This window comes from Squalius cephalus (assembly GCF_949319135.1).
Source record: "Squalius cephalus genome assembly, chromosome: 9".
In the NCBI taxonomy this organism is placed as follows: domain Eukaryota; kingdom Metazoa; phylum Chordata; class Actinopteri; order Cypriniformes; family Leuciscidae; genus Squalius; species Squalius cephalus.
This window is the reverse complement of record NC_137130.1, coordinates 42,559,401-42,572,927: the sequence shown is the minus strand read 5'-3', so window position 1 is coordinate 42,572,927 and position 13,527 is coordinate 42,559,401. Positions and strand designations below refer to the sequence as shown.

General features: G+C 37.0%; 1 protein-coding gene and 1 long non-coding RNA gene across 2 annotated transcripts in view; one reads left to right on the top strand and one right to left on the bottom strand.

Annotated features, from left to right (window-relative positions):
- The window catches only part of LOC307164978 (uncharacterized protein), a 106,943-nt gene extending 99,267 nt beyond the window's left edge, over window positions 1–7,676 (bottom strand). Inside the window, exons 1-2 of the mRNA XM_079882230.1 lie at window positions 7,629–7,676; window positions 2,168–3,533 (exon numbers count right to left, since the gene is read on the bottom strand). Coding sequence (XP_079738356.1) covers window positions 2,491–3,522 — 1,032 coding nt within the window. The 5' untranslated portion in view covers window positions 3,523–3,533; window positions 7,629–7,676 and the 3' untranslated portion in view covers window positions 2,168–2,490. The remainder of the gene's footprint in view (window positions 1–2,167; window positions 3,534–7,628) is intronic.
- A 3,711-nt stretch (window positions 7,677–11,387) lies between these two features.
- On the top strand, window positions 11,388–13,228 carry LOC307164654. The gene is made up of 3 exons (XR_013822312.1): window positions 11,388–11,432; window positions 12,304–12,338; window positions 12,644–13,228. It is a non-coding gene; the product is annotated as an uncharacterized lncRNA (long non-coding RNA).
- The last annotated feature ends 299 nt before the right edge of the window (window positions 13,229–13,527 follow it).

The window sequence follows — 13,527 nt, the reverse complement described above, 5'->3', positions numbered from 1 at the left end:
GAGCATTGTAGTAGACAAGCCTAAAGATGACCAGGGCCTGGACGAGAAGTTGTGTTGCATGCTCAGTTAGGAAAGGCCTGATCTTCCTGATGGTAGGAGAAACCATGTGCCTGTATGATGTGTCCCAGTGATGTGGTGTAGATGGAGAAGAGGAGGGGACCAAGAACTGAACCCTGGGGAACACCTGTGGTCAGCTGATGTGCTCTGGATACCTCGCCTCTCCATGCGACCCTGAAGGACCTACCTGTGAGATAGGACTCGAACCAGTGGAGGGAAGTTCCTGTGATGCCCAGTGATGAGAGGGTGGACATAAGGATCTGATGATCTACAGTGTCGAAGGCAGCAGATCCAGGAGAATGAGAACTGAAGATTTGGAAGCAGCTTTTGCGATCCGTAGGGCTTCTGTGACCGACAGTAATGCAGTCTCAGTTGAATGCCCTTTCTTGAAGCCGGATTGGTTGATATCTAGCTGGTTATTCAGAGACAAGAAGGATGTTACTTGGTTGAAAACAGCTCTTACTTTTTTTTTTCAACTTTTTTTTTATTGTTTTATATGGATTTTAGTAGAACACAAAAGAACAGAACAAACAGGTCACTAGGGGTATAACATACAATTATGTTGTTCATAAACTGTTAATGTCAAATCAGGGGTTACTCTCCCAATAGTCTCAAAGGAGTGAGAGGAGAGAGAAAGAACATTTCCCCTTCTTTTTTCCCCTCTTTTCCATCCTTTATAATAGTATCAGGAGAATAATTGTAATTGTCCTTTCAAGTCAATAAAAGGTTCAAGGTCCCATCATACAACATACAAATCCAGAATGTTTTCATTGGATAAGCATTTTACATACTGAAGAAGAAAAAAAGAGGTTCTCAATATAGTATTACCAATAAAATGTAAATGAGAAAAGAATAAATAAAATAATAATAATAATTTGCATTACACTCACAATATCTCCTTATGCTCAATCCCTACTCCTATACATTAGCCATTTTGACCAGTACTTGTAAAATTTATCCATATTTAATCGTAAAGAGAAGGTCAGCTTTTCCATATCATATATGTGACTTACAATCACTATCCACTCATCTTTTGTTGGTGGACTCTCATGGAGCCATTTCTTAGTTATTGTTTTTTTACTCACAACTAATAATACATTAAGTAGGTATTTGTCTTGAGTATTAAGATTAGTTGGTATATTTCCTAAATATATAGTACTGAAACTGTACTCCGTCTCGAATCCCAGTATCAATTTTATTTCAGTGACTATCTCTAACCAAAAAGGAACAGTTAGTTCATGCGTTCATGACCTCAAGGCTAGATTATTGTAATGCTCTACTGGGTGGTTGCCCTGCACGCTTAATAAACAAACTACAGCTGGTCCAAAACGCAGCAGCTCGAGTTCTTACCAGAACCAGGAAGTATGACCATATTAGCCCGGTTCTGTCAACACTGCACTGGCTCCCTATTAAACATCGCATCAATTTTAAAATATTGCTGATTACTTACAAAGCACTAAATGGTTTAGCTCCGCAGTACTTGAGTGAGCTCTTAACGCATTATAGTCCGTCACGTCTATTGCGATCTCAAAACTCCGGCCAGTTGATTTTTGTTCCGTAAGGGAAGCCATCATTAGCCATCAGGTTAGCCACCATTTCAGGCCCGTGTGTAATGCTGCTCACTGTCACCGACTGTGTATGTGTATTTAGCGCGTCTGATTGTCGTACAGACTGACATTAATGACAGCCGAGATCCGATGTACATTCAATGCTACAAAAGAACCGACAAACAGTTTTGTGTGTGGCAACTCTTTGATTTTCCAGCATCTTCTGCATATTTCTAAGAAACATCACACATCAAACAGATGTCTGTGTGCTGTCTGGGAATGTGGATTTGTCAAACATACAGTGTTCTGGTAAAGAAAAAGAATGACAATCAAAACACCAAGACTTTAAAAGCAGTATCCAGCTTTATTTAGCATATTAAAAGCAAAATACAAATGGCTATAAAAAGCTTTTAATTACATGTATACGCAAAATTCATGATTACAGAATGCAGCACTTTTTATGACTTGTAAATCAAACACTTTAGACTTTGATTATACTATGAAATGTCTATGACTACATCTACACTAATATAGACTAAGCATGCATTTTTTCCTAGTAAAACCTTCTCAAAGCCTGATTTAGCCACAATATCGTAAGATTTGCAGTGGGTTACATTTGTGAGCTCTTTAGAAGGAATTTCATGAGATTTAAAGTATGTTTATATCAGTTTCTTTTAATCATAAAAACAAAGTTTCAATAATACCATAATGGATAGTGATGTAATTTGTTGTTAAATTGACTGTAATTCAACAATCTATTTGCTATATTAAACAATATAAACAAAAAAAGCAATGTGTGCAGATATCTAAATAATTGCTTGAGAAGTTATAAGGTATTTAACTGTAGGATTTGGTTATCCTTGGAGTTAAACCATCCTGATATGTTTCATGATTGAGCGAGTGTCAGTGGTTCTTCAGTCGGAGGGTTTGGCTCATCGTCAATCTTTAAATCACGGCAGAACAACACTGGTTCTTGACCGATACCCAGTTTGTACTGCCACAGATATACAGACTCGTTCGGCTCCAGCTCAAATGAGAGTGTTTCTTCCACTTCAGTCACTTCGTTCCAGCTTTCTTTTTCAGTGCTGACGTGTGAACCTCCATATTCTGTAGAAAAGGAGAACTGAACCTTCGCAATTAACTTTGCAAGATCTCCAGTTTCAGCTGTGACTGACGCGGCTATCTTCCAGTTGTGTGTGATCTCAGACATCTTCTCCTTATCGTATCCAACCTTTTTATTGATTTTCTTTTGCCAGGTCACTGTTGTATTGCTGTCATTAGTTATAGTTTTAATATTTTCCCACATGCCAAAGGCTGGGCCTATAGTCACGGACAGCCCACCCGGAAGGAAGTTAAGAACATCAGGATGAACAGACTTGACAGCAGTGTGCTGATCATCTTTTCTGAAGTCGATACCGCCGAACTCAACTCCCCACTCTGAGGCTGGCTTTAGGAAGAAGCAGTCGTTTGAGTTGCCCCAGTAATAGAGGCTGTTTCTGCAGCTGGGATGGAGCTTGTATTCTACACCATCCGAGTCTTGATTCATGTTTGCTGTTCTTCTGTAAGTGCCCTTTTCTTGGAAGATGATGTAAAAATATTTAATGGTTGCGATGTAGTGGTCTCCCCCTCGGCAGTTGGGAGGAAGGCTGTGAAGTTCAGCATCGCTGTCTGTCTCCAGGTTGGTGACTCTGCGGTAGGAATTGCCTTTGATGATGTAAATGTAGCCATCTCTACTACCAAAGTAATGGTCTCCATTTTGGCAGGAAGGGTGCAGACTGAAAATAGAGATGTCTGAACCTCTATGTAAATCACGTATCTGCATATAGCAGCCGAGATCAGAGCGGATTATATAATAGTAGCCATGCGCTCCACAGAAGTCAGTGCCTTTTGCTTTGCTCTTGGGAATAATGCCTTTCATCGTGGCTGAACCTGCAACACAGAATAAACCAAACATTCAATCTCCACACGAGATGAAAGCTGTTACTTTAGTCCTTCTATAGATTGAGCTCACTGACTACCAAAACAACTTTATATATGAGCTAGGAAAAATGAATGCTAACGTATGATTTTTTTTTTCAAAGTGTTTAATCATCTAGCAGAAGAAGCACTTTTATGTCAAACTGCACATCTTGAACTTGAGGATTTTAAAAAAAAGTAACATTTTCAAAAAACTGTCACAGTTGGTCTTTGTTTGATTTGGACTTTGAGTGGGGTTTTCAGTGTTTCCTGATCTGTTTCCGGTGTTGGCATTTGTTTCCTTGGTTACTCATTGTTTGATTATGACATGCACCTGTTTCTCTTTTCCGTTTATTAGTCTGTCTTTGTATATATAGCCCTGTGTTTGTTCTGTTAATTGTCTGATCTCGTCATCACAAAGATGTTGTTCTGTTCGCCATGTTTTTAGTATTCTGTTATTCTGAAAAGTGTTATTAAAATATACTGCTTGCGTATATATCCAGCCTTTACTTTCATTCTCTGTCAACCAGCCGTGATATTGACAATAACCGATGAATTTTGAAGGTCAATAAAACCGATGAAGGTCAATAAAATCCTAGATATGTTTTGTTCTGAATTTGATTCAAACCTGTACAGTTGTGGAGATATGAGGAAAATACATGTGTTTATTGTAGCGCCACCAAGATTCAAATGTGAGTGTGTTTGATCAGCATAGTGAGAGGAGTTTAGGACAACCCTGCCAAAATTGGTGTTTCTTACCCCTAATTTCCACCAACTGTGGAACGGCGGCGGAGTCAATAGGTTTCCATTAAAGTCAATGGGTCTCATTCATGAAACACGAGCAGAACGAATTTTTGTGTAAATCGTGTGTAAAGTGGTTTTGGCGTAAATTTTCGGATTCATTAAAATGTTCGTATTTTCCAAATGTTAGTTGGTAGGAAAGAAATCTACACCTGCTCCCAGCCACGCGTAAATAGTGCGTTTAACATCCGAACGCTTTGCTCATTAATAAGGCTGCATTTTAATTCACCTTAATCGGGTACATATTTACACAGCATTTTGAAAAAATATTATAGGCTATATATAGTAATTAGGCTACCTACGGTTTTTCTTTTTACTTTTATTACGAGAGCCAGTAATAGCATCTGCACACGGAACACAAGTCCGCAATTTTTTATTTTTTTTATTTTTTTTTATTTTTTTACAAGTCCGCAAGTCACAAGTGTTGCAGTCAAGCTTCATGTCGAACCATATTCTTTTCACTTCTGGGACTGTTCGATTAACAGATGAAACTGCATCTGTAATATGCTGCCAAGCATTTTTACCTAAAGCATTTAGGTAAAAGCATTATTACCTAAAAAATCCTTTTTTTTAAGACCTGATATGCCACTACGCTTGAAAATAAAATGTGGCGTTTTGAATGAACTTCTGATAATAAAACTTTAATTTCTGCATCTGAGGAATTTATCTTCTTCATTCGCTTTTGAGAAGACATGTTGAAATCCTTCGTTTCGTGTCATAATATGATGCCCATATATAGTTGTCAGTCGGTTTTAATGGGCGGGATTTATGGTAATTGCGAATGAGCGTGCACGCGCGTCCCATTTACGACTGATTGGAATTCATTAACACACACACACATTTCACTATCACATCTGACGTTTACGAAGTATTTGTGAATCAGGAGAAGAATTTTCGGGAATGTCTCTTTACGCGCAAATCACTCACATATTTACTCATATATTTTCGAATGTTTCATGAATGAGACCCAATGTGTGTTTTTTCACTAACTGCGGAACGACTGCGTTCCGACTCCGGCGATCCGCAGCCCTCCGGAGCAGATACGCAGAGCTTCTATTTTTGCCGGATGCCGGAGAGCTCCGCACCAATTCAGCACTTATATTGCGTGATCATACGTGAATTCACGAGATCTCGAGGGTCCTCGTGACTTCAGCTGTCAGTCATGGCCGCAGCCGTTCCGCAACAAATTGTGAGTTGTCACTATTGTCCACAACAATAGTGAGTATTGAAGGACGGCGGAGCACGGAGCCGATCCGCAGCCGTTCCGCAGTTGGTGGAAATCTGGGGTTAGACTTACCTCTTTGGCATTTAAGGCAGAAAATGAAATAATAACCAAGCATACAGTAACATCAGGTGAACATCTGTGTTTGAGTCTGATCTATTTTGAGTTTGTGAAAATTTAGTTTTCGATCTACTAAACCACTCGACAGACTCACTTGAAATTTTGCATGTATCATCTAGAAACATACAAGAAAAAAAGATAACAAAAGAATTTTAATCTGTCAAACTGTTTAGAAGATATAAGCAAATTCATCTTGTAGCCGTAGCTCAATTCACTGATCAACCTATACACAGGATGTCCTCATTCAACTAAATAATACAAATTCACACACTACTGATAATCACAGTGATCAGCATTAGGAGTGTTTGGAGAGCGGTCAGCAGTTTAAATGTCCTTACGGTCGCTGTACATGCCTTCATAATGAACAAAAGCCTATAGCACAGGGGTTGGGGACCTTTTTTGACCTAAGAGCCATTTTCTTTTTTGATAAATGCTTTTCTCCAAAAGAGCCACAGTAAAAAGAATATAATATTAAATAAAAAAAATTACAATTTAAATTTTAATTACATTTAAATAAAGGTATCTTTATTAGGTCTGTAGACAACTAAAAACAAACAAAAAATAACAAGTTGCAATAATGAATTAATTTTGCAGGGATTTCACTGGGAGTTTGAGTTACCACCCGAGGAGCATCCTCACCTGTGTGTGTGTGTGTGTGTGTGTGTGTGTGTGTGTGTGTCCCTCCCCCCGGACAGCATGCCAAATACGCAATAAACATTACTCCCTCTAATATGTAAGTGTTTTCTTCTTCATTTTTCCATTAGGATCAGTGAATAAAAACAAACTCGAGATTTTACACATATGATGATAATTCACTTTCACTTTCAGTAAGACACAGTTCCAAAAGTGTGTTTTATTTTATTTTAAACCATGAGGGACAAATAATACAATAATAGGCTATAATACAAGCCCTGGCCATTGTTGTTGTTTTTTATTTTTTATTTATTTTTATTTTTTTTGCGTACAATGGGAATTAAAAACCCTACAGTGCTGAAAAGTGGGGGGGAAATTATACTATAACAGATATTATGTCGATCTATAGCAAAAATTATTATTTATGTGCTTGAGGATATTTAAGTAATAAATATTCATATCCCTTCTCTGCTGGGTATTTTAATTAATTTTTGAAGTAGGCTACTGTTATATTGCACAGATTTACATGCACAGAAAAAGTTAAAATCTGATGCTGCACAAAAACTAACAATGCATCAAAACCAGTGTTGTTTCTAATCTTTGACATGTCCAAGACTGTGATAAAAGGTAAAAAACAAAATCCAGTCCACAATCACATTTTATATTGAAATGTGACATCATTTATGAATTTGGCAATTAAAGAGTTAAAATCCTGATTTTTTTTTTTTAAACATTTAGTAGTTTTGAGCAGGACTGAGGTTGATTAATAGATTTATGCAAAAAAATGTGAAAAAAAAAATGTATCCGATACATTTTTACAGCAGTTTAAAGTAGTGGCTGTTTTCAGCCACGAACATAACGAAAGGGTAGTGAATTTGAACAATGCATAAGGGTTAAAAAAAAATCTGTCATGCTTTAAATTTTAAAATCAGCTGCTTGTGTTCGGGTTTGTCCGATGTCTTCATTTAATGCAGTGAATTATCATAATTTGCGTAAAATTCTGAGTTTGAGCTGATCCACCGATCCTGATGGAAATATGAAGAAGCCAAGTGAATGACAGGCTAATGTAAAACAGCACTATTAGCCTGAAGTCACCAAGGGTTCGTTTTTAAACAATAACTTCATCTATTCTGTCTATCTACTTCATCAGGACTTTAATATTCAATTTCTATGTATTTGGTACTAGTTAGCATATTTATTATGTCTGTAATACAAAATAACATTGGCTCCAGAAAACAGGTGTTCAAATGAACAATGAGTCCACAAGTGCTCAGTATTAGAAACATACTAACCTGTTGGACTGTAGCTGGAGTCAGAAGAGCAGCTTCTCCTCGATCGAGTCTGAGAGATGTTTGTCTGACAGATTTCTGTCTTATATAAAGCTCTTCAGAGGGCTGGACAAACACACCCACAGACAGATCGGTCAGAAACAGCTCGGTATTTAATAACAGTCAGTGCACTGATTTGAAAAAGTATTTGCCCCTGTTCCAGTTTTCCCTATTTGTGCAGTTTTCTGTAGTATATGCAGAGTTCCTACTACAGATTTTTAAGAGTGAAATGCTAGCACTTTTCTATGGAGGACCAGGAGTGCCACTTAAAAATGAATTGAAGAATCAATTTATCAATTCAATAATTCAAACATAAAAATGTAAATAAATAAATCACTTTTAAATGGACAAATCAATAGACATTTTTAAAGTTGTTTATTTGATTCCTGTTTTTAAATGTAGATTAATAAAACCATAAAACAATAAATAAAATAAAAAACTTTTTAAATGTATGAATAAATAGACACATTTAAAATTGTTTATTTAATTCATGTTTTTAAATGTAGATTAATAAAACAATAAAAAGTACATTAATAAATAATTTAAATGCACATGTTAAATCGCTTTTTTAAAAAAAGCATTTGGCAAACCTTTTCTCTCTCTATTTGCCCAGATGCTTTTCTTTGTCGTTTTGCCAAATGCTTTTCTTTATCCATTTGTCAATCGAGTTAAAAAAATGCCATTGGACAGTACACACGTGGGAGCAACCAATCAACTTTCGCCTCAATTTGAAGCACCAAACCATCTCCCACTTGTAAATGTAACACACACTGTCATTGGACAGTTCGAGAAACCATACGTCATTACAGCGGGAGTTTGAAGACGGGTTCGAGCGACGCAAAAATGTCAGGTGAACCTGACCGTGTTTGGAGAGGGATTGTGGATGATTTGCTAGCTTTAGCTGATTTCTGCGAAAGAAATTCTCCTATCGATTATCATTTTGTATATACAGGTGCTGGTCATATAATTAGAATATCATCAAAAAGTTGATTTATTTCAGTAATTCCATTAAAAAAGTGAAACTTGTATATTATATAGACTCATTACATGCAAAGTGAAATATTTCAAGCCTTTATTTGTTATAATTTTGATGATTATGGCTTACAGCTTGTGAAAACCACAAAATCAAAATCTCAGAAAATTAGAATATTACATGAAATCACACAGTAATTACACAGTGATACCATGGTCATTGAACCAGGTTTTGGTTCTTTTGGCAGTGTGGGCCGGTACAAATCCTGCTGGAAAATGAAGTCAGCATCTCCATAAAGCTTGTCTGCTGAAGGAAGCATGAAGTGCTCTGGAAATGTCCTGGTAGACGGCTGTGTTGAGTGGACAGCACAGTGGACCAACACCAGCCGATGACATGGCTCCCCAAACCAACACAGACTGTGGAAACTTCACACTGGACTTCAAGCATCTTGGATTGTGTGCCTCTCCATTCTTCCTCCAGACTCTGGGACCTTGGTTTCCAAATGAGATGCACAATTTGCTCTCATCAGAAAAGAGGACTTTGGTCCACCGTGCTTTATTAAATCCAGAGTCAACACAGCCGTCTACCAGGACATTTCCAGAGCACTTCATGCTTCCTTCAGCAGACAAGCTTTATGGAGATGCTGACTTCATTTTCCAGCAGGATTTGCACCGGCCCACACTGCCAAAAGAACCAAAACCTGGTTCAATGACCATGGTATCACTGTGTAATTACTGTGTGATTTCATGTAATATTCTAATTTTCTGGGATTTTGATTTTGTGGGTTTCACAAGCTGTAAGCCATAATCATCAAAATTATAACAAATAAAGGCTTGAGATATCTCACTTTGCATGTAATGAGTCTATATAATATACAAGTTTCACTTTTTTAACGGAATTACTGAAATAAATCAACTTTTTGATGATATTCTAATTATATGACCAGCACCTGTAGAAGAGTTTCACATGCAGTCAATCAAAGTACACCAGGTTTCAAAATACTGGCTATTATTGACATTACAAAAACTGCATAGACTTTTATGTTTCAGTTCTACAGGTATTTGCATGCAAAACATGCAATCCACCGTTTTTACACTAAATGTCTTGGTTGGGAACTGTATGTCCACATGTACAGTAATGTTCACATTCCAAAGCATTCCTGTAAAAAGCAAATCAGTTTTTTTTTCCTTTACTGTTTACTACAGGAGGTACAGTAGAAACACGGTATGATAGAACAGAAAAAGTTTAAAAACAAAAAGAACAAAAAACAAAATATCCATGAAACACACAAGAGCATTCTGAATAAACAAACAACAGCAAAAAGCCCAGATAAAAAGGGGGGGAACTAAAAAAAGCACAAAATTACTGTATCTAATCTCTGCGATCTTCAGGGTTAGGCCACATGTTTTCATCAACATCACATCTGATATTATGCAAGGCGATGCACCTAAAACCGCTTGGTATGTCGGATCCACCCTTGGCAATCATCAACTGTGATGTCCCTGCAGCCAGCATCTTGGCCAGATTGAATCCTGCCTCATCTATGTATATGAGTTCATGATTCCAATTCCATAACTCTCTGAAACAAAGTTTATGTAAATCATGTCATTACTGTATACCATACTGTACTGTAACCTATTACTGTGTAGGTTACCTTGCAAAGTGCAAAGCTTATAGAACTGGACATTGAATTGAATATGCACTATACCTGGACATATTGTCGTCGTAGCTCCTTGACTCTCTCACTGTTCCTCTCAAAGGGAACAGTGTAGAGCTGCTTCATCCGCACTCTGTGTTTGGACAGTGTCCGCGTAATGGTTGTTTTCATTCATTCAAACCTTTATTTAACCAGGATAAAAAACTCCTTGAGATTACAAATCTCTTTTACAAGAGTGTCCTGGCAAGTGGCAGCAGCGCGGTTTCAAATACACTGTAAAAAAAAGTGTAATTTTACAGGTAATTGTCTGTATTTTTTTACAAAATTTTACCGTTTTGTCATTATACAGCAAATGTCTGTAAAATAAAAGGCATTTGCTGTAATTTAAAGGTCCACTGTTAAATTTACAGGTAATTGCTTGTATTTTGGTTTTACATCAATTTTACTTTTTTTTAAAGGAACTTGTCTGTTTTTTTACAGAGTTATGTGTAATTTTACAGAAATTATAAGTAATATTTTACAGATTTTTTCTGTGAAATTATAAAACAAAGAAAAGAAGGTATAACTGCGTAAATCTGCATCTATTCAATATGTTTTCCTTACAGATTATTAAGCATGTGGGGGTTAAAGTGAGCTTTTTAAAGGTTAAATAATAGTATTTGTACATACAGTACCCTACATAGGCTACAGTAGGCCTGTATTGAATTATTTTTTATTTCACATTTTATTTTATACTCATTTTGATCATTATTTCATTGTCTTATTCTCCCATAATTTCATGTATATTTTATGAATATTTTTCCAAATCTCCGTTGCTGCACATTCAGGGCTTTGTGTGTGTGAGTGCGCGCGCGCGCGATGACGCAGATTCAAATTCATTTCCGCTGTTTACTCCCGCCCACAACGGTTAACGTTAGCTGATCAGTCGAGTTTGGGCAAGCGGGAGATTTGAATTCAGTCTAACGTGAAGTGGATTTTCAACAGAGGTTCAAAGCAATCGTATTCGTCAAGAGCAGCTCTGTGAGCAGGAGCTGTTGTCAGTCAGTTGGTTTGGATTTGGATTCTTCGGAAATAAACGCCCTTTTCAGCGAGCCTTGTTCGTCACGGCGGACATCATGCCAACCGATCACCGGCTGAGGTAAGAGTCTCAGTATACTAACTTAAGTAACATGTGAACGATATTTTATATTACATTTGTGTTACGTTTACAGTTTTCAAGCTAACGTTAGCATTCTTAAATGATGTTCAGTCATAACTGGGAGAGCTGGAGGGCAAAACACTGAAAATGTAGCATCATGCGTCTTTACATTTTCCATCTGTTTTAAGAAAGATCAGCTGAACCCACATCTCAAAAGACCTAAAACAAGCTTTCGTAGACTTGTTATACATATCAAATTCTGTTTAATTGTGTATAAAATCTTCCTTAATACGCGATAGTAGGCTATCTGTCAGTAACGTTAAATCAATCTCTTAAATGGCGGGACATTTTGAAATAGGCCTACCATGTTTTTTTTTTTTTTTCTTTGTGGTTAAACCATAGTTAATTTTCGTAAGGGTTAACGTGGCTATCAAGACTGTTAAGAAAACGAGACTAGAATATGAACACAGCATGATAAATTGCATATTCTGGCTGCATCTGCTTGTTAACACATATAGAATGCATGTGCATATATTAGGCTTATAAAATAAAAGTTGATAGAATGTTTGTGTTCTGATGAAGAAATTAACTTATCTACATTTTGGATGACCTGGGGTCATCATAGTAGCCTTTTTCATAGGATACTTTTGATCATTGGTTATGAAAATTGCATTGATCCAGATGAACAGACAGTTACACCCCTAACGTTAGGTGTCTCAGCTCAAAACTTCACTGTTAGCCTTTCCTGCTCAGCTTCCAGATCATAGTCAGTTGAGGTTTTGCATGAGGTTTTGAGGTCTCAGTGGAACATATTCTTACTCGTGTAAATGTAATACTGAGTTGTTAAAAAATATTTTTTTTGTGATTTCAGGTCAAGTGGAAAGCAGAATGATCATGGCAAACAAGGTATGGGAAGAAGTAATTTAAAATACCATAATGGCCGAGTCTTCTGATTCCATATGATTGCACTAAAAGTGGCAGAAAATTGTATTTGTTTTATACTGTATTTTCCCATGTGAATATTCATTTGATCCTTGTGAGGCCACTGTAGCTGCACAAGGTTTGGTTTTACTACAGTAAGACCACGATTGTTTTAGATTCCACCCATCTATTTTTTTGTTTTGTTTTGTTTTAGTGTAACTAGGCTCTGTCATTTAGAAACATGACTTTTCCTATCACTTAATGACACATATCTCTACCTTTCATTCCAGCTAAAGGATCTGACGGTTGCTGCTCGCATCTCAGCCTACCTGATGGAAAATTCTTGCTGGATGAAGGACCTTCACCTTCAACTCAACCTTGCCAAGACAGAACTGCTTATGGTTTCAGCCAAACCATCCTTGCTGTGTGATCCTGCTGATTTGCCTTATACAACATCAGAAAGATCCGGCCCTTCCTATCGGAGCCACACAACTCCTTGTCTAAGCTCTTGTTCTATCCAGACTGGACTATTGTAATGCTCTCCTGGCAGGCCTTCCAGCATCAGTCAAACCTCTGCAACTGATCCAGATGCTGCAGCAAGACCTAAACTCACTGCTTCAGATCTGTGTGTCTCCAGAAGCTTGTGTTCTGCAAGTGAACGGCGCCTTGTGGTGCCATCATCCCAAAGAGACACAAAATCACTTTCACTGACCTTTCCCTGGACTGTTCCCTGCTGGTGGGATGACCTGCCCAACTCGACACATTTTCAAGAAACTGCTAAAGATCCATATTTTCATAAACACTTGACCCAATAATACTACATTTTTGTTTTAATAAAAAAAAAAAAAAAAAAAATTGTGCACTGTGCTACACTAACTGGGACTTGTCACTGCTCTTGTTGCTTCTATTGTTCTCTAAATTTTAAGTCACTTTGGATAAAATGTAATTGTAAATGTTTAAAATAGGTTATATTAGAGTATAAAGGTATACAGCAATTGTCTTTTAATGTGGATATTTTTACATGTTCTAAATTATATACCAAGCTTGTATTTCCTATCATTCACGTATCTTGATGTTCAGTGTTTGTTTAATGAGTAATACTGTAAATGTGCAGGTCTTCCGTACTTGTACGTTTAGTTAATTTAACAGAAATTTACTGTACATTTGCTATTAA